Source organism: Engraulis encrasicolus, chromosome 14 (assembly GCF_034702125.1).
Source record: "Engraulis encrasicolus isolate BLACKSEA-1 chromosome 14, IST_EnEncr_1.0, whole genome shotgun sequence".
In the NCBI taxonomy this organism is placed as follows: Eukaryota; Metazoa; Chordata; class Actinopteri; order Clupeiformes; family Engraulidae; genus Engraulis; species Engraulis encrasicolus.
In genome coordinates this window covers 22,677,702-22,699,761 of record NC_085870.1, presented here as the reverse complement: position 1 = coordinate 22,699,761, position 22,060 = coordinate 22,677,702, and the positions used below count along the sequence as shown (strand labels likewise).

At 41.4% G+C, this 22,060-nt stretch overlaps 1 protein-coding gene across 1 annotated transcript; it reads left to right on the top strand.

The window, feature by feature from the left end:
- Positions 1 to 910: 910 nt before the first annotated feature.
- On the top strand, positions 911 to 15,209 carry LOC134462285 (uncharacterized). The gene is made up of 8 exons (XM_063215220.1): positions 911 to 963; positions 2,078 to 2,179; positions 2,927 to 3,203; positions 3,313 to 3,458; positions 4,579 to 4,870; positions 6,313 to 6,455; positions 9,410 to 9,701; positions 14,638 to 15,209. Exons 2-8 carry the CDS (start codon positions 2,098 to 2,100, stop codon positions 14,810 to 14,812), a joined length of 1,407 nt encoding a protein of 468 aa, XP_063071290.1. The 5' UTR covers positions 911 to 963; positions 2,078 to 2,097; the 3' UTR covers positions 14,813 to 15,209.
- The last annotated feature ends 6,851 nt before the right edge of the window (positions 15,210 to 22,060 follow it).

The window sequence follows — 22,060 nt, the reverse complement described above, 5'->3', positions numbered from 1 at the left end:
ACTGGAATTGAGGATGTGAAAATCACGATGCAGGGACAGTTTGTTTTGAGACAAGGTGGCCGAGAGAGTTGGAGGAGAGGTCACATATACTTTTTTTAAATATTTTTTTATTTTTTATTTTATTTTATTTGACAAGGATTGTATGACACATATAACCTACAATTGAGCAAAAAATACCATAAGGGTATTTTTCATCTGTAGTCATTGTACCAGAATTGTCGTTAAAAAGGAAGATGATTAGAATCAATAATATTAAGATATATAATTATAACAGATGCTAAGACACAACACAAACCACAACACAAGATCAATGACTGAAATGCACACAGTGTTGCCCTGTATTTAACCATTTCTTAAGACCTGATTTTAAGAGTACTGTGTGTGCATGAGTGCGTGATTGAATAGAGAATTGCACTTGTACTTTTTCTAACCAAGTGTGCTGGGTAATACTAGGGTGCTATCATCTGGTGTGTTATTAAATTATAGAATGACTGTACATTATTCATTAGGCATTGGGGGTGTTGTTTTCCTTATTCCAAACATTTACTTTGGTTGTTTTGTTGTCATTCCTTTTACTTTTGTTACTTTTACTTTTGTTAACATTTACAATTGATGATATGCCTTGGTATCTTTGTCTAGGAAGAAGTGTGCCTTGGCTCAAGGAAAGTTGAAAGCCACTATACTAAGCAGCACACAAGGCTATGTAAATCCCGTACCAAGTAGTGGGAGGTGAAGGCCCAGACCAGAACCAAAGTGCTTACGACGCTAATTTTTAATGTCACAAGTAAGACCAAAGATCACCATTGTGAAATTCCCCAAAATGCCCGCACGTCGCAGTTCGGGGGGGTGGGGGCTGGGCTTTAGCGTATATATAGTGGGTGCTTGTCACTCAAACTGGGGAGCAATTGCGGACGATTAACGACTATCAGAAGCAACTGGTCTCGGGTCGCGACTCACTCCTTGGTACGGTTGGTGGCTGTTAGCAAGTTCTTTGCTGGTTCCTGTTTTGCTGGTGTTTGGCATAACCTAGACCTGCCGGGTGAGCAAATAAACTCTCAACAACATCTATTTCAATTCTGACTGGGCTGAATTCTTCCAAAACGTGGCGACAAGACTTGGGCTCGAGCGTCCTCACTCAGGGCACCTGAGGAGCTCGGGTAACGAAGAAAATCTTCTTCACTACCAAATATGAAAAAGCTAAAGTCTCTGTCCCATTACTACCCATTACTTAAAAGTAGGAGGCACATATAGAAACATTCACTTTATTTAGATATAAATACCCTCCCACATACTAAAGGTAATAGTCTGAAGCTGTAGTACATATTGGTTGCTTCATTTCATAAAAGATGAAAATCGTGATGTCCAAAAAAAAAAACCCATATGGACCTAACTGTACAACTGTGGTGAGATTTCCCCTTTTCAAGCTTGCTAGAGCTGAAAAGTGATGAGACCCATAGCTCCGAGTATATTATGTGAAAAATATGAAATTTAGAATCATGTATCCTACGGTATGTTCTGATCAGGCATATTACACTTCAAGATGGTGCATAAATATAGCTGTATTGAATGAACCACTGGAGGTAATTTAATAGTTTTTTCTTGAGATGTATGCTTCCCATTCAGAAATGTCATCTTTTTCATGAATATTTACAGTCAATTTTTCAGTTTCAACTATTTTTGGGCCAATGTGGCTCAGTGGCTAGTGTTTCATACCATTATGCTGGGGACCGGGTTCGATTCCAGCCTCAGATTGTTTCCAGATCTCTCCCCAATCAATTTTCCAGATCTCTCCCCAATCAATTTATTGTCTCCTTCACTGTCCAATGAATAATGTAACTTTTCATTCAAGGATAGGTGGATGTTATCCATATAATGTTGAGTCATAGACAGACATCTTGGCTGCAAAACTGGTCAGACCTGGGCAATATTCATGAAAAAGATCAAATTTGTTAATAGTCCACATACATTTTGGACATAAACTATGGACATTGCTCAGTGGACCAGTAAATGAAATTTGTTGAGCTAAAGTGATAATAATTGAAAGTGAGTCTCTCCACCCTCTTGGTTGTCACCACAGGCAGACGTGGAGTTAGAGAGATGGCGTCACCTGCTCTGCTGCATTGGACTCTGGTCATGCTGATCTCATTGGCTGTTTCATCATCTTCATGCTACATGACGGGTAAATACTACCTCACTAGTTACTGCTACTACTGCTGCTGCTGCTACTACTACTGCTACCTCACTGCTAGCTACATCTCAGGGTGTTGACCAGCAATAATCATTGGAGACTTTGTTCATGAGGATGAAGAGAAATGTGTTGGCTATGTTTTGATACATTTAAACAAAACATAATAAATAGGCCTCAGTGAATTATTTAATGTTCAAGTCAAGTCATTGTCTGATTATGAGGATGCAAACATGAAATATTCCACATTTAAATGTACTTAACTGAATTTTATTCAAAACTATACTAGCTACTAGTACATTTCAGATCACCTTTGCGTGCACATTTAAAGGTGCACTGTGTAGGATGATGGCCAGAGAAGGTATTCCAAATATGCTGCTCAATGAAACTGTGCTGCCTATTGCCAGATTGATCTTTTCATGAATATTTATGTTCTTTAATACATACAGTATATCTGTATGTTTATAAAGTAGTAAACAAATCTTTATTAGTATGATCAAAGTACGGCAAGTGTTGCAGCTACAAATGTCTAGTTCTGGAAATTCAAAATGGCGGACATGGAGAAGATCCCCCTTTTCATGTATGAAAAATGCTTTTTACCCAGTCATAATGAATACTTAGAATTGGATGATGGTGATAAGTATTCATGAAAAAGGTAACATTAGTGAATGGGTAGCATGAATTCTGGAAATGAATTTAAAGTGTAACACAGTGCACCTTTAAATGATTTTATATGTTTAGGCAATCTTGCCTTGAATGCCCCTACGGTGCTGTCCTCCACCTGGGGAGGCGGACCAGAACACGCAGTTGATGGCATACAACATGGAAGAGACATTTTTTTTACCTGCACTCACACGAATAGTGAGGAAGACCCCTGGTGGCGTGTTGACCTGTCTCACCCTTACGACATCACCATGGTTACCATCACCAACCGCAAGGACTGCTGCGAAAGCCGAATCAATGGAGCCCAAATCCGAATCGGCAACAGCCTGGAAAACCATGGCAACAACAACATGCTGTAAGGCAGTCAGAGATCTCACAATGTTTATTGTTTATTGTGACCTATAAACAATGCTAAACGTGTGTGTGTGTGCGTGTGTGTATGTGCGCCAAACACTCTCCTAAAGAGCTGCTGAAATCGCATCCATACGAAGAGGGGAGTCAAAAACGTTCAGGTTCGACCCTGTGGAAGGCCGTTATGTCAACATCTTCCTGCCAGGCAAAGAAAAAATACTGACCATCTGTGAGGTGGAAGTGTTTGCCGGGAGTGAAGGTACCTGTGTGCTTGTTTCTGTAACCTCTTTAAACTGCTTTGTGCATAGGTGCAGAGGTCTGTTTCCTGAATGTGAGGGATTCTAGTAGCCTATGGGGCACCTAAGTCACGCCCTTCTACTTCCGATTCGTGGGGCTGGAGCTCTTAAAATTTTGAATGAGAGTTAATGGAGCGAGTCAAGCTAAATCCTCCTTCCGTTTGGCATGTGCTCCAGATTTCACATATGATGGCAGTGAATTTGAAAGGTTTGGATTTGCGTCGTAAGACCACTCATTTTCGACACGCAAGAAACATTATTTTAGCTTTTGTGCAAAACTGTGTTAGAGACTACAACGTGCGCCGCATATTTGACGTGAACCGAGGCACAGCCAACCCTACCGCTGCACCGCGGCTGAAGTGGCTACACGTCGAACATGCGACTTCTGTTGTGTAGTCCAAATAATTGTATATTTTTGCACGCACACAAATCAAAAATCGCTTGCCAAGTGAAGTCAACAAGCACACCATTGATTATCATTAATTCTGAGCTACAGCATATGTGTGATCGACGGGGGAATGCGAGGTGGATCGGAAAATAGCTTTGATCAGTCCATTACAACACAGTCAAAAGTTTTGCCGTTCCCAGCCCCACAAGCCGCCCGGAAGGGGTGGAGACTTAGGTGCCTCATTAACTAGCCCCACCCGCCAGCGGCCAAAATGAATATTCATATTCAATCTCACATTTAAGCTGGCTTGCCAGGCTAGGATTCTAGGGCATTGGGCCAGGTCTGTCTGGGGGTGACCCCACACTAGAAGTCCATGCTGACTTATGATGCACCAAAATGCCACGCTTTTCAATAATCAAAACACATTATTTTCCCTGACCATGGGTAGTCCTAGACAGGGGCCAGGATGGGTAAGGGCCCCTGTATATTTCCCCCCCTGTTGTGGCCCCTGTGCTGAACAGCCAATGACCACGAAATGATATACATTTTTGTATATTACATATTCATAACATTAAAAATGACACTTTTTTTAATAGCACTTAAAACTGGAAATCAAACTATGCAGTATCATGATTGGTCTGTATGACAATGCCCTACATGACAATTCTCTTGAATCTTTTACTTAAACTTCACAGATAACCTGGCTTTGCAGAAGCAGTCTATTCAGTCCTCTGTATACCATCTCACCGGATCCTCCAAGTTTGCAGTGGATGGAGACAGGACCTCCAATTACTACATTAAACCATGTGCTCACAGCGTCGAGGAGGACAACCCCTGGTGGAGAGTTGACCTAGGGAAAAGCTTCCACATCTCCCGAGTCACCATCACCAATCGGGGGGACTGTGGAGGACACTGTCTAAAACACTTCGAAGGAACCGAAATCCGTGTTGGTGACGACCTGTTCAATAATGGCAACAACAACACACGGTAGGCTCCATTGTAACAGTTGTATTTTAGCCCCCTAACTGGGATACTTTTAAAGCAGGATTTTAAAAATCTGCTACGTGGAAACGGAAGGCCAAAAACCAATGTAACCAGGAGGAGAAAATATCCACATTTAAAAATATCCTGCTATGTGGAAACAGCTCCTCAGGTAGACAGAGAGAGATGTAGAGCAAGAGTGAACAATGGTCATAAAAGGGAACACCTGATGTTTGTGAAAGAGAACACGGACAAAGTACAGTCCTTTTAAGAATGTTTTAAGGTCAGATGAGTTTTTCAGTTATCTACACAAACAGCATGTTTGCATACTCAGAAAAACGGAAAATCGGAAGCGCTGTAAGGATCCAAACTTTTCAACACGGGTGCTCTAAAAATTAGTGGGTAGTAGACAACAAAAAATAAAGAGGAAGAAACTGTGACACTCCGGTTGCAATATTTTTTTACTAATTACATTAGGGCATGAATATGTCCCCGGTTATCTGAAGGAGAAGAGTGAAGCCGGGCATACACTGTGCGATATTTTCACTCGTGGGTCTTAAGCTTCTGCTCACACTGCACGATGGAATTTCACTGTTTAAAAGTTCACAACTCACAACTCACGTCCTCACACTACACGAGCCGACAGTCGGATGCGAGCGAAATGCTTCCACCGTACGACGCGACAGGCATGTTTCCCCGGTCTGCAGAGGAGGGAATATGCGCACCTGAGGTGGAGATGAGGTCGCACTCAACAGCGAATCGCACGGCCCTATTCATTTGTGCATGTGAAGTGTCAAATCGGGTCGTAGCACTGCTTTAACTGTGCAATTTACGCACGAGCCACGACCAGAATTTCAAACCGTTTTGATTTTCTTGCGACCCTGCGATTGCACGATCGTGAGGCGAAATCGCTTGTCGTTACCCCATGTGCACTACACGATACAAGACTCACGATTGACCTCCAATTGAGCAAGAAATCGGCCAGATTCTCAAAAAGTCGTGCGAGTGACAAATCGGGGCAGAATCGGGACAAAAGTCGCACAGTGTAAGCCCAGCTTAAGCCATCTCTCAAGACACTCCTGTTGCTGACAGCCGAAGAGAGGCTCAGCCTCAAAGTGGCTTATTCGGAGAGCATATCAGATGGCAAGAGTCAGGTAAGCTTATTCGCGCGCAACAATTTGGTTTTGACAAAGTGGACGTCCCACGCACAACGGCGTACATTGGACCTCCGATGTGATTGCAAAGGTCTTCGGTCAATCGCACAGCTGAGAGCATACTCCCATACAGATGACTCACTCATCTCCTTCAGAGAACCTGGAACATATTCATGTCCTAATGTTTTGCATCTGAACTCTTCTAATAAAAATGTATCTATTTTTTTAATATTCACATTCGTGGAAACAAGGCCTAAAATCTTTTTTATTTTATCTTTTTTAATCTGTTAACAGGGCTGCAGTTATTGAGCATATGGCAGCTGGAGAGACGAGGGCATTCAACTTCCAGCCTATTAGAGGGCGCTATGTAAACCTGTTCTTACCAGGACAATCGAAGATGCTGACAGTTTGTGAAGTCGAGGTGTACGCCCGTCTTGGTATTGACTATTTCCATTAATTGTTTGATGTATCTGTTGAGACATTAAAGCTGTCGTTGGAAAGTTATTTTAGCCATATTGACCCGTTTCGAATTCACTTTATCACTGACTTTGTGCGCATTGTTGACTCAAACCAGAGAGGTTTTGAGGGTATTACGAGAGACGCCATTCTTCTGCGTGGTACTGCACTCTAGGGGCGCCAACGGAGGAGTGCAGACTCCCGAATGAATGGAGTATCTCGACAGCGCCCCTAGATGAACTGCAGGCATGAGTAAAATAGGGAGTGGGGAGGCTGTATGTAATACCGACTGTGAACACACACACATGCAAACAGACAGTGCAGACCCTACAGAGAGAAGACCTGCCATCCTGAAGCGTGTACGTTGATAAAAATAGAGATTCCGAAAAGTACACTTCTTATACTATTTCGAGAGGGAAGAGGCTGTTCCAGAAGCATAGGAGATGTTTGTGGTTACAAGAACTTAAACATACTGACTGGACAGAGGACATCATCAGGAATGCCCATGTCTGTGACACCCACTGCATATCTGAGGTTATCGTGATCATCCGTTTTTTTATTTCAGAGAGAACACCTGGTTAGTTTTCTTTACAAATGAGCGGTGCATCGATTCTGCTCCAACGATGCGCACGCAGCCAAATTGTGTCATATCTGTTTACACACAGTAAAGGGGTCTATATCCTTGAACTGCCATGGGATTCCAAAAGCAGTTCAAGAAATAGCCTTCTACAGAAATATTCTCTTAGCCAAATTCTCTTAGCCCTTTGCCCACCCATTCTACCAGCTGTGAAACGGCACAAAGTTTTGCCTCTCAGAATAGATAGGTTTCCTGTTTACAAACATTTGCGCGGTGAGGAAGGGCAAGACGCTGTGCGAGATCAACGTGGGGCTCAATTAACTGGGGATGACGTCATCAACACCTGTTTAAAACCAGAACAACTACATTTACCTAATGAGGTTGCGGTCTGATTCGAGCCTCACGGTGCTCTCACCTCTCCTGGTGAACCAGTAGCCTGTAAGTAACAGGCTACTGGCACACTGCCCTTTCACGCCTCTCCGCAGGCGGGGTTTAGTCAAAAGATGCTTGCACGCGGTTGGAGCAACCTCATATGAATGACATGACACTTCGACCACTCACGTTGAAGCTTTGTGACGTAGGACGTGTCGTCACGTAAGCGCTGCCAGGTCGAGAACCAAAACAGAACAACATCCTTTAGAAAATCAACTTGAGGTATTTTGGATAACACCGCTGAAATTACTGCTTCCATCCCGACGCATGATAACTCCTTGCACGCCGCCATTACTGTTGTGATTCAGGGAGGGGGCGGGCACAGCCGAACTACCCTGGGGGAGGGAGTTGCGTTCGATAAACGTCATACCCACTGAAATCCCTCCCTACGATCCTGATTCGTCGTGCTGCCCCGTTTATTTCGTAAACGGAGGAGGAGAGCGAATCACAGGTGTACCAGAAGGTTTGTGTAGCCCAGCCCCCTGGGCGTCAACACATAGCTTCTGGTTCACCAGGAAAGCTGTCACCCCTAACATGACACAACATTAGGCTCAAATCAGACCACAACTGCGTAAGGTGAATGTAGTTGCGCTGGATGTAAACATACCATCCCCAGTTAATCGAACTCCCACGTTGATCTTGCACACCGCTAAGCAGCCAACCAGGGCAGTGCAGCAATGCGCCATCATGAACGCAGCCACTGTCTGGCAAGGCACACTATCAAAAAAGTTTCACATTTACTTGGGATAGGGAAACAATGAATTTTGAGCATTTCCAACTTCTATTTATGCAATAACCATTCCATTAGCAAGTCGTTGTTTCAAGGAAGGCGTGGTGTTGGATTGTAGCATCGACTAGTAGCATGTGGAGGCATTTGGTGAACACAAGTTAGACACAGTAACTCATCATGAACATTACCACTGTCTGGCCAGGAACACTATCGAAAGCTTTTCCGATTTACTTGGGATAGGGGAACAATGAATAAGGAGCAACATCTTGTCTGGCCTTATTTATGCAATTACCATTTTATCAGCCAGTGCGTGTTTGAAGGAGAGCATAACGCTTGATTGTAGCCTCAACTAGTGGCATATGGAGCATTTCATGAACACAAATTAGACACGGCATGTGTATGTCCCTCAGAGAAATGAGTTGACAACGTGAGCTAGCCAGATCAAATTGTAGAAGAGAGTTGTAGTTGCTGTGGCCAGGTTAGAATTCTCTAGCTCCCTCCAAAGCCTGTGATCTGTTTACAGTGCAGTGATCCGTCTCTACGTTTAAGAACTCTTCAAGTAGGAAGCAACGGTTTTTTTTATGTCTTGGGGAAGTCACATTATATTTTTCTGTCCTTGTTGCTTGTCAAGCATTCAAACCCACATTTCTAAAATCAAGCAGATCTTATCGTGATCAAGAAAATAGATTCATGGTTGCAAATGCAGCTAATGGTTAGGGAGGTGGTCTTAAGATCAGAGGGTTGCTGGTCCGAATCCCACCCTTACCTTTCCCTACACCCCCACGCCACCCATGGATGAAGTGCCCTTGAGCAAGGAACCTAACACCACATAGCTCTAGGGACTGTAATTAGTTCCATGTAAATAAATTGCTTTGGATTAAAGTGTTAGCTAAATATAATATAACGTCTACAGAATGGGCAGGATTTCATGGACGTAGGGCGGGCTGAGGTAGAGAATCATTTTTAATTTTATGTTCATAGCTCGGAATTTCGTACAGATTTGCAGACCATAGATTCAGCTGTTTCAGCTTTAGCTGCTTTGATATTTCATGTACAACCTCTAAATACAGAGAGTGTATAGGATGACATACATGTTGCTGACGGCACCTTTAACATGTCTCAGCTGTGGTTACTGACAAAAACCCATAAGTTAAGCTTTGAAAAAGGTTTTAAAAGGTAATGTCATTGATATCCAGACAGGAATGTTGCCCCAAGAGGAAGAGCAACCCAGTCCAGTCTGATCCTTGGAGAGATGGCCAGTTTTGGCCACGCTCTGAACGCCATTGATGGGAACGCCAACCCAGACGTGCGGAAGGGCTCCTGCTCCATGACAGAGCGCGAGACTGACCCCTGGTGGCGGCTAGACCTGCTGGATGGATACAGCGTTACTGCTGTGGCCCTGACCAACCCCAAAGCTGGCTCACCCAAGGGGCTGAACGGAGCCCAAATTTACATTGGAGATTCCACCAACCCTGCAGAAAATACTCTGTGAGTTGAACATGAACAAAGACAGTCAACTCCAAATGTAGCCTCTTTATTCAGATGGGCCTTCTCACACTTTACTGAAAAGACTCAACTACATCATCATCTTCATAAAATATTGCTTTGACATTACTGAGATCCTTAAATAGCCGTTTTGGACTTGTTCATTACCATTCTGGTGACAATAAGGTTAAAACAGAGGCTCTGTGCAAAGTTTAGATTAACTTCTAGGTGGTCACATAGTTATGTAATTTTGGATATGCTACAATGTGGTTAAAGCTGTTCATAAGTATCATAAGTGCGTAGTTGTTTAAAGTAAAGTAACACCAAATCATGACAGTACATCGACGATATATTACTCGTGCCAGTTATTCCACTGTAAGATAATGAGGGTTTTCTTTTAGGCCTGCTACTTCTACTTAATGCACCTCTGTAAGCATGTGTCTGTGCAAACCAAAAGTACATTATCTATTTTACAGTTTTTCTCGATTGCTTCCACACAATTTCTGGTACTTCATACACAATTCTGGAAACATCACACCCATTTCCCAACTCCCCTAACCAATGTCACTGAACAATAAACACAATTCCTTCTTCACACTCATATTTCATTTTTAAAACACACTCTTTCCAAAAGACTACACACAATTCTCTGGATTAAACAGAATTTTCATGAAGAAAATTCCTGGTTGTCGCATGGAACACAACGTCATTCAAAATACTAAAATCAACTGCCATACTAGGTTCACTTCCTCATCACATGGGCAAACTCTCTTCATATCTCTTTACAATCTGAAATCATCCCCCCATAAGGACACATATTGCATGTGATGTTGATGAAAACATGAGTGGATGCAGTGAGAATACACATTCGTTTAGTTTTTAATCCCGAAAATATGTAATACAAGAGATCATGTGATTTCTTTCATGTGGTTACCCAATATTTTACAGCAAACTAGTGCCTTATTTTTTGATAATATATTTTTTGACACACATCTGTGTACTCTGAGTCTGAAAACAATATTTCAGTGTTTTACAACAGAAGGATACCCTCTTCAGTAAGTGGAACACTGAACAAAATCAGTTTCTACTGTGTGTCAAGCTGAGTATAGAGTTTAACCATATGACCAATAGTGTTCAATGGTAGCCTGGAGAGCCAGACCCGTACAGCAAAAACCTGTACAAGGGTCTGGGTGAGCTAGGAGAGAGTGTGGGCGGGATAAACGGTTGTCTATCAAAATGCCTTGGCACTCAACGGCACGCAACAGGATGGTGGAACAACCAATCCCCACACACTTCTGTGTAACGCCACAGCTGTCTTTGAGAACGTACACACGACACGCCCCTTTGTAGGTGAAGCGGCAACTCCGAGCAGTCGTAGCAGTGAATGCGTGTGATCACCACAGCCACAAACAAGTTTCCTAATAAATCGTGTTTTCACTTACACAGTTCAAAAATGCCTCGTTTTCAACCACATGGCCCTCCTTGATCAACCAGCGAAATGTTGAGCAATTTGGGGCTTGTTAAATGGTTATATTTATGATTGTTGTCAACATGGCATGTTCGGTGTTCGCAGGCACGTGCACAGCATAGTTGCCCACGGTGCCCGAGCAACGGCCCTTTTGCCCACATTGGCTGATATTGCCCTTCCAAGGGAGGGGAAAATAATTTGGAAATTGTAATTTCATATTTCAATATAATTTGATTTCTTTATAATTCATAATGTTGATTGAAGTTTTGTACAATAAAGACTAAAGTCAGTCATATAAATTCATCAGACCCGTCGAGAATGGGCACGAGCGATGTGAGGTAGTTCTAGGCCTACGCAACAACTCCGGTGGGGAGGGAGAAGGCACGCGACAGGCGCTTGAGCGCCTAGGCTATAAGAGACACGAAAGATTTTGAAGATGCCTGGGTGTCGGCTAGAGCCCTACACACAGTCTACATATTAGGGTACAAAATATGCTCACAATCAACCTCTCTATTATCAACAATGTTGAGTTTAGAACTTTTAGGCTAGTTATCATAGCCTACATCTGACAGCCAGCCAGCGCCAGGTTTAGGTAGCAAAAAAAAAAACCCGACAGCCAGCTGTAGATATGCCTCGGAAAAAATAGGCTAAGCTTTCATGTTTCAACTGATTTGCTTTGCAATTCGTATTTTTGATTGAAGCTTCCTAAATTAAGTTTTCAAATTCAGATTCACCTGCACCTCGAGAGATAGGCAAAGGGAGGGGCAGCATGCGCGTTGGGGGGGCACGCGCAGCTCTACATGGGAGGGAGGGGGGAGCAAGCATGCATGCGATGCGACCAGGGCAGAGACGCAAAATATGTCGAAGATGTCGTGGGAGTAGAGCGACTGCCCTGGCGGCCTGAGGTGAGCTGGAAACATAGCAGGCTACACAGTATTACACTACATGACCACAATTAATGCCTCTTAAAGCCGATGTCGAGTTTAGGACGTTTAGTGATCCTAATCTGACAGCCGGTGTGCCACGTTCAGATATTGGGGAAAAACGACAGCCAGCTAGCTTGCAGTCATTGTCAACGTTTTACATGGCTCAGGTTGTTTTGTGGAAGGCTAACTCAACTAAGAAACGTGCAGATGACATGACGTTTTATCAAGCAAGAGAGAACTTAAGGAGGTAGGCTAGCTAAAGGAAGCACATCTCTGCAGAGTTGGCTGCGAAAAAAAAATGAACAGGTGCAGGTGAGGCAGAGAATCTTTTTCAGGATTAGAGGTTTGATCTTGGTGAGACCGCTTGGAAAGTGCTTTTTCTTACGCTGATATATTCTCCGACCCATGTTTCCACTGTCAATGTCCATGTAATTGAAATAAATCCACTCCACATGATAACTGGCGTTTACTGTTCTTCTCAAGACATAGGCCTACAAAATGTGCATGAACTAACTAAAATATCTGTAATGAAAATAAAAGGTTATAAAGTATGCGAGAAGCTTGGGGCTTCAGAGCAACAGATAAGAACTGGTCGCTCCCACGCCACGGTTCTTTGCGGTCGCACTGAATGAAAGCCGGCTCGTCAATTCTTAAAGCGACAGTACACATTTTTAATATAGGCTACAAAAGACCCAACAAATGACCTAAACCTGTGAATTCTTATTGTTTTAGCTTTCCTATATAATATTCATCATTTTAATCATGGAATATGCATATTAACGAAATTTCAAATTCAAATGAAATGATCTTTTAACCATTTTTAAACTATTTCTATTTATTATAACTTAAAGTCTACTTTGGCTGCTACAAGGATTATAAAGATGACAGTGGGTTAATTGATTAAGCATCTTCATATTTAGCCTATTAATTTACTCATCATTTCATTTCATTTAAGATGAGGATGACTCAGAGCCACAGACCTCTGCACATAGGGCAGGTAGGCATAAGACTGATAATCTCTGTGACTGATAAGTTACAGGTTTAAAAACTATCAAGGCTTTTTCTCATAATTTCATTTAATTTAGGGGCAGCCACATACCACACATGAGGAAATGTGGATCAGGAGACATTTAGGGCAGGTGGGCAAAAGGCTGATCATCTCTGATATGATTATCAGGTAGGCCTACATGTTTAAAAACTAGCATGTTATATCATATGGTACGCATTCAAGATACTATACAATAAAATAATATTAATAATTATGACAATAATATACTACTTCTACTACTACTACTAAAAATAATAATACCCATGGTGCAGTTTCCTAAAAAGGCTGCTCATTGTTGATGGGGTTGTTTTTTTTTTGGGTTGGGGGGGTTGCCCTTTCTTCAGGTTAGAGCAACTGCCCTTTGAAATTCCTGTGCACGTCCCTGGGTGTTAGCTAGCTAGCTGTATACCCATAACTAATACACGGCTGGATATCTAGCTCTGTGTAATTGACGACAGGTTGGCTAGCCGCTAGCTCGGTAGACTAGGTGTCATTCCCATCTATTTAGTAAGCTACTTAAAGACTTCCAAAGCTCCCAAATGTCTCGTTTTTAATGACATGGATAGTATTAGAATTTGGGGCTGGCATATAATACAAGGCTGGATACCTAGCTCTGTGTTATTGACGACAGGTTGGCTAGCCACTAGCTTGGTAGACTAGGTGTCATTCCCATCTATTCAGTAAACTACTCAAAGACTTTCAAAGCTCCCAAATGTCTCGTTTGTAATGGCATGTGTCTTATAGAACTTGGGGCAGCAATTTCATTCTACACATATAGTAGTGGTCTGATAATAGCGTGTGACTATCTGGTTCTGTTAAATGCTCAAATTAGCTTACCGAGCTAGCTCAAAACATTGAATGATCAAATGGTAATGTGTTGTGATCTATTTGTGTCCGATAAGTTCATGGTGTATTTTTACATCAATCCATGTCAGCCACGAAATGTATTATCATCCAGGCTTGTAGCACGGACGGCCACCATGTGTCTTCTTAGAAAGTTTCCTGTGTTTACTAGGTAGCCTGGCCCTCCTCGCGATTTGATTGGCCCTGTCATCGGATAACTTTCAGCCTCGCAAAACGACCGGGGTCCGCTAGACTGCCCCGGGGAGCAAATTCAATTTGCGGTCGCTAGGGGCGTCAAGATTTGTAGGCTAGTTCAATGGCTCATATTAGTGTGGATTAAAATGACCACTTGTGTGTGTCATTTGAGAACAAAATTGCCTTTTTAGAAGAGAGTACATTGTTTTTAAGAAGACGTGCATTTTTCAGGGGTTGTGAAGAGTTTTGCCCGTTGTGTGTGAGTTTTGGGGATTTGTGTGTAGAGTTTTGAGAATTTGATACCTGCTTCTGAAAATTGTGTGTAAGCAATCTGGAAAAACTGTATTAACAGTCAGAGACACTAAAGCATGCATGGGAATAATGCTGACATCTGATTAATGGATATAAAGACGATGAAAACCTTGAATGTACTATCTTAATGTTTTGTTTTCATCCCAGGTGTGCAAAAGTGACGTTTGTGCCGCTTGGTGAGACGGTGCGCTTTGACTGCCTGGAGGAGAGGGTGGGCCAGTATGTGACTGTGATGCTGCCGGGGGAGGGGCGCTCCCTCAGCTTGTGTGAGGTGCAGGTGTTTGGAATTCCAGCCTCCACCCATCAGAGCAACAACGGATAATTGAGAAGAACAATTTCAGATTTTTGCTCACATTTCCTGCGAGTGCATTTTAATTGTAAATCAAAGCTTTACTGGCAAACCTATTACATGGCATACAGTATCTCTATATAGGCTACTTAAAGAATCTCTGTTTTAAGTCTAAATCAAAGCTTTACTGGATGTGAGTCATCACACCCTTTGTGTCCACATCCATCCTCAAGCCCCTTTGAGTGAGAGAGAGAGAGAGAGAGAGAGAGAGAGAGAGAGAGAGAGAGAGAGAGAGAGAGAGAGAGAGAGAGACGGGATTTTAGCTTGTGCTAGCATGATTTGCTTGAAGAGAGTGTATACCGAGCTCAAAATCTTTTAAGTGTCTTACGTGTCTTTTTTCCCTGCATGAAATAAACATCACCTTCATACAGTTTTGTCTACTTTTCTTTCACAAATGTCACATGGCATCCTCAGGATGTTACATTTGCACTTACATAGGTGCACGGCACGCATTAGTCAACTCAACGCATTCAGCATTTCCCTTACTGTGTGTCTGACTCAACACTCTGCTGTTACAATCGCCTACCCAGGGTGTGTGTGCCCTCCTAGTGACACAACACCTTCGGCGTTGCTACTAGTCAGGTCAAGAGCAATGCAAGTACTTTCTGAGATCCGGAGCACTCGGGAACTCCACCCAGTTTGTCGAGAAGCAAAACTTTGAGCAGCTCCAACGGGTAGAGGTGTTTCAAAGCAGTGACATGGTTTAAGCAGAGGCGTTCTATTGGGACTAAGAAAATGATGGGGTTAAACTTCGGCACAGCCTTTTCTAGCCTTGACCAGTACCAAACCAAGGGAGGCAGGTCAACCCTGTTGTTTGAGAAACGTTAATTGTTATGCTCTAGGTCAGACCAAGTCTCGAAGAGATTTGAAAGTCGATGATAATCAGGCTAACTTTAGCTATACGCTTAGCTTAGCTGATGCAACTGACAGATATTACAGGGTATTGGTTACAGTCCCTGGAGCAATGTGGGGATATGTAACTTGCTCAAGGGAACTTCCTCCATGAAGGGAGAAAGGGAGTGGCAAGCGTGGGGATTGAACCTGCAACCCTGTGGCCAGTGGATCGTTTTTCATTTGAGGGGCCAATTCAAATGTTATGAAGTCCTTTAAGTGCCGTACTGGATTTCCCCCTGCACTTTAGGCCTATATTGAAGGTGGCCACCTTTACAACAGACCCCACCTTCACTAAGTCCCCTGAAAATATGACTTAATTGTATTGCAAATGTAATTTCTAAGATTGCTTAACAAATCATGTCATATTTCATGAGAAACTGCATTAAAATTAAAAGTAGCCTACCATTAACGGCCTGCGGGCCATAGGTTCCCCATCCATATAGAGATGTCAGCACATACAGACCAGTTGTCCCTCTGCTACTGTGCATGTGTTGCCCAAAAACCAAAATACATTCTAATTCACATACATACTTTTGCTATTGCCACCCTAGATTATGACTCGTTGACTGAGATATTGGTGATTATTGGGGAGGCTACAGTAGGTGGCTGTTTCGTTTCGGTATTAGGAGTTTTCCAAGATGGGGCATCGGTTAGAATGCCAGGTAGAGGAATGATGAGACGATGGGATTTGGTCAATAGCTCAGGTTTATATTATATTCTCAAATAAAGTATTCACACACACACACACACACACACACACACACACACACACACACACACACACACACACACACACACACACACACACACACAGTGTGACACACAGTCTGAAAAGGAAACAAAAAAGATACAAATAAGAAACGAGGCACTATGAAATACAAAAAGGATCTGCAATTACATTTAACAGATAAGTGCCTCTGCTACACTTCTTAACCAATACAATAAAGCACAGGCGACTCTAGGCAAACACAGCACAGGGATGCAGCAGACATTACACAGTCTCTGGAGCCTCCTAGTGGCTGCAATCGGTAGCGACGAGAACGAGTCCACGTGACGTTCATCTCACGGGGACAAAGGGAAAACTTTCACTCGAAATATTCTCGAACAACATTGAGGAAAATAAGTGCCAAACACTACTAACATGTAACTTACAAACCCCAACTCCGATGAAGTTGGGACGTTTGGTAAACAGTGAATAAAATCAAAATGCTATCACTTTCAAAACATTCAATCTATTCATTAGATGGAGAATAGTGAAAAGACAACATATTAAGTCTTAAAACCGAGAAAAAATATTGTTTTGGGGGACATATGTACTCATTTCTAATTTGATAAATCCAACACGTCTCAAAAGAGTTGGGACGGGGATCAGTGAAATTAAGTAAACATCCAAATAAGATAAAACAACAAAGAAGAACATTTCAAAATGAATTGTACTGACGGACAATATAGGTGTCCAGGTAGGCTATAAGATCATCACAGAGAGGCTGAGTCACTCAGAATTAAAGATGCAAAGGGAATAATTACCATAGTTATTACATACATTTTTGAATTCCCTTTGATTTACCACGATTGAGTGTATAAGACATTTTTTGTTAATAAAATCATTGTATAGGTTCATGACATCATGAAATATATATTGGCTGTAGCCTCACTCTAATTCCTGGAGTGCTAGAGCTATTGAAAATTTACCATATTAAGAATGCTTAATGCATGAAAATGATACAGGGGTGTAACATTCTCCTAAGCACCTGAGCTCACTTGAAATAGACCCAGAAGACATGGGAAACTGTCCTTTGCTTACAGAAGTCAGCAGAAGTTGTAGAAGTCCATTCTTTTTGACAATAATAGAGCATTGCACACCCTGTGCTACAGTAAAAATGGACCATCCAACTTGTGTTAGTGCTAGCTTCAAAAGTCAGCCTCCATGATGGCATGCGGGTGCAGTAGTGCATTGGTTAAGATGTTCTCACTCATCTGTATAGTTAAATACAGTGCTGAATGGTATAAATGGGTTTTAAACAGCATGAAAAGCCACTCATGCATTATATTTTGAAGGGAGATCTTCGATTACTGCCACATAGTAAGGTCAAATTGCATTCTCTACTATGTTTTAACAGTTTGGCTCCATCATAAGGACCAGCAGGTGATAAAATGGTGGGTTTTTGGTCAAGACCTGTCACACTGTAAGCACTACAGAAAGGAAAACATTGCAAAACATGACAAGGAATACACCCACCATTTAAGCTGGTGAAATCATGTCCAAGATAGGAATTAACACTGTTTTTTTATATAAAATCATCTCATCGGTTAATGTATTTAACTGTTAAGTGTTGTCTTTTGTTTTGTTTTTAGTCTTCCTCGACATTTGCTGCCATTTATTGTCCCCGTCCCAACTCTTTTGAGACGTGTTGGATTTATCAAATTAGAAATGAGTACATATGTCCCCCAAAACAATATTTTTTCTCAGTTTTAACACTTAGTATGTTGTCTTTTCACTATTCTCCCTCTAATGAAAAGATTGAATGTTTTGAAAATGATAGCATTTTGATTTTATTCACTGTTTACCAAACGTCCCAACTTCATCGGAGTTGGGGTTTGTAGAAACGTGTAGGAATTATAATCACCACATTTTAGGCACATTATGAAAACCTAGGCAACACAAAACATTCAGATTATCTCCTGACTACTCAGGAAACGGATTCACAGGCAAGTAAATAGAAACAGAAATACACGCAAAATCAGCAGCATTACGTTTCATCAGCGACTGCAGGAATACACACTGAAGGCTTGAAAATAAGGCTAACTTCACTTAAAAGGTAAGCTTAATAAACTTTAAAGGGACACTGTGCAGGAAATGGTCAAAAAAGGTACTGCAACTATGCTGCTTGAAATTGGACTGCCTATTGCCACATTTGATGTTTACATGAACGTTTACTAAGTATTAAACAAATATTTTCTAGTGGGCCTATGGTCCAAGTACAGTCATTTTTGCAGCTAAAACCAGAGACAGTTTAGATTGAGACGGGACATATGGCGGCCATCTTGGTGACGCCTTCGGAGTGCTATTTCGCGATTAAGTAGACCAGATCTGAGGAGAGCCAAGATGGCGTCAGTGGAGGAAGGCGTGTTCGTTTGAGCTCGTCAAGGGAAGTGGTTATAACAACTTTATAACAACTAATATTGATGCAAGCCATTTGTTTTATTTCGTATTAGGCTACGCTTTTTCCAATAACTGAACTTTATGGGAAAGAAATTGAAGAATAAAAAGGTAAAGACGAAGATACCGAAGATGGCAGCGGACAATGCTATCCATGCTGGTGAGCAAGACGACATGATATTCTTTGACGACTCCGATTCAAAAATAACCGAAGACATTGCACTAATTCCCTTGCCGGATACCCCATTGAAGCCGGTGTCCAAAAAATCTAAAAGAGAAGAATCACACAGTGTTAACGAGGACATTTTAGCTGCGATAAGCAAATTGTCCCTCAAGCATGATGCTACCTTCCAGAAGGTGTCAGTGATTGAAAAAACAACTCAGGCTACTTCAAAAGAACTGGACAAATTATCCACTACAGTGAAGCAACTCGTTACCGAGGTTGGTGAAAACAAAAAGGAGCTTTCCCGTCTGCAGAAAGAAGTGCACATGCTGCAAAAAGACAACACCGCTTTGAAAAAAGCTTTGATCGAAACGCAACGCTACGGCTGGAGATCCTTTCTGAAATTCCATGGTTTGAAAGAACAAGCTGGAGAAGATGTCAGACGGAGAGTCATCGAGGTTCTACAGCAAGCGGCAACCTTTCTTCCTGCTGACGACCTCAACGCGGGTGTGGATGTGGTACACCGCCTCGGGCCGCCACCAACGGATGCGAAATGCCGCTCAATTATCATCCGCTTCTCATTCAGAAGGGTGAGAGACGCGATCTGGCAAGCGTCGAAGAAGTGCAAGTTTCTTCAGAATAACGAACTGTCAATCACGGAGCCTGTCCCACCAGAAGATAGAGCGGCACGAGAGAAGTTGTGGCCTTTAGTCCAGAAGGCAAGAAGTCAAGGCAAGAAGGCATCTTTCAAAGACTCTCATGCTCTCATCGACGGTAAAAAATATGACTATACAGAGGTCACTGTGGATTGAATGGCTTAGGCCGTTCCATTTCTAGCTATCCAAAATAACTGTAGGCCTAAACATGCCAATTCTTCCTTTGCTTTTATTTATCTTCAGAGATGATAGACTCTCAATTTACCCCTGCCCTTTTAAGTTGTATGGTAGGTTAGACCTACTCTAATTTATATTTCCCAGTAGACCTATTAGTAACATCTGGGGTATTTTTTCTCTCTTTTGCAGATATTAGCCCATACCAAAAAATACAAAAATCCTTTGTTTTTCAATAAGCAAACACAAAATGAGCAATCAGTCCGATTTCAATAGGGCCTAAGTTTAATAGGCTATCTAGTGATGCTTATTGTGCATCAGAATAAGTTAAAGTTGTTATCCACCTCCTTTTGTAGGTGAGTTTTTGTGCAAGTTCTTGCATATCAGTGTTTATTAAGTTTGTTTTCATGGTTGAATCTTTGTGTTGTGTGTCTTTAAATGTTAGAGGAATACGAGAAAATGTGAAAAGAAAGGCTTTATTTTTATTTTGCAAGAGAAGTGAAGCAGATTTTGTTTTGTTACAAGAAACACACTCACTTGAAGAAGATGGTAAATTTTGGAAATTACAATGGGGGAACAAGACTTACTATTCTCATGGTAGCAGCCACTCTGCAGGTGTTGCTATACTCATACACAGATTTAAAGGAGAGGTTTTGGAAATGATGCATTCCTTAGAAGGTAGATGGGTCTTAATTGTTGCCAATTACGACAAGAAAACCTTTATTATCGGTAATATCTATGGATATAATTCTAGTCAACTTAACAAAATTCTTTTTGCTGAGATCTCCAGTAAAATTAAATCACTCAATGACAAATATAAAGACTCAATAATAATTCTGGGTGGAGATTACAATGAATGTATGGACAGTTCAATTGATAGATTTCCTCCCAAGTTGAATCAAAGTTCCTATTTAAATAACTTAATATTGTCCTTAACTTCTGATCTATCTTTAACTGATACTTGGCGTTTCTTTAACCCAGATTTAGTTGATTTCACTTGGTCCAACAATACTATGACATTGAAATCAAGAATTGATTTTTTTTTAGTCTCACAGTCTGCTTTGTCTTTAGTTATAGATACCACCCACTCTGCTGCACCTTTAACAGATCACAAACTGATAACTCTCAAGATTGGTGACCTACATTCTAAACCAGCAATAAGAGGATACTGGAAATTTAATAATTCCTTATTATCTGATGAGGAATTCAATGACTCTATTAAAACACTCATCAAAGAGCTATTTGCTGATTGTAATGATGGATACAAACAAAAATGGGAATTTTTTAAATACAAAACTAGACTCATTGCCTCAAAACGATGTAAACTAATTAAGGCCAGTAGGAATCAGTTAGAAACTGAATTATTGCAACACTTAAATTTATTATCCAAAGAAGATAATACAGAAGAAGAAAAGTTAGAAATAACTGCAACTGGATGATCTTTATTTGAATCTAGCAAGAGGCGCCTTTGTGCGGTCTAGAGCCAAGTGGCTGGAAGAGGGAGAGAAAAACTCTACTTACTTTTTTACTTTGGAGAAAAGGAATGGTCAAAGGAAAATGCTAAACTGTCTTAACGTTAATGGTAAAATCTGTAATGATGCCACTAAAATTTCAAACCATGTTTTTAATTTCTATAAAGAATTATACACTTCCAATTTTAATGGCTGTACAGCAGAGGTGTTCATCAAAAAAGTTGAGAGATACATTCCAACCATAGATGACTCTTATATGTCATTCTGTGACTCTGACATAACGAAAACAGAGATAAGGAAAGCACTCTTTTCTATGAAGAAAGGTAAAGCCCCTGGTATAGATGGTTTATCTATAGAATTCTATGTTCATTTTTGGGAATACATTGAGAACCCATTATTCTATATGTTCACAGAATGTATTGAACAAAAACATATGACGTCAACTATGAAGCAAGGAGTTATTTCTCTAATTCCTAAACCAGGGAAAGATGTGCATTCCATTGAAAATTGGCGCCCGATATCTCTGTTAACAATCGACTATAAAATTTTAGCACTGGTCTTTGCAAAAAGGTTCAAAACTGGCCTTGATGGTATCATATCAGAGACACAATCTGGATTTATGAAAAACCGCCACATTACAAACAATATAAGATTGGTACTTGATCTTTTAGATTACTCAGATGAGGTACATTCTGAAGCTCT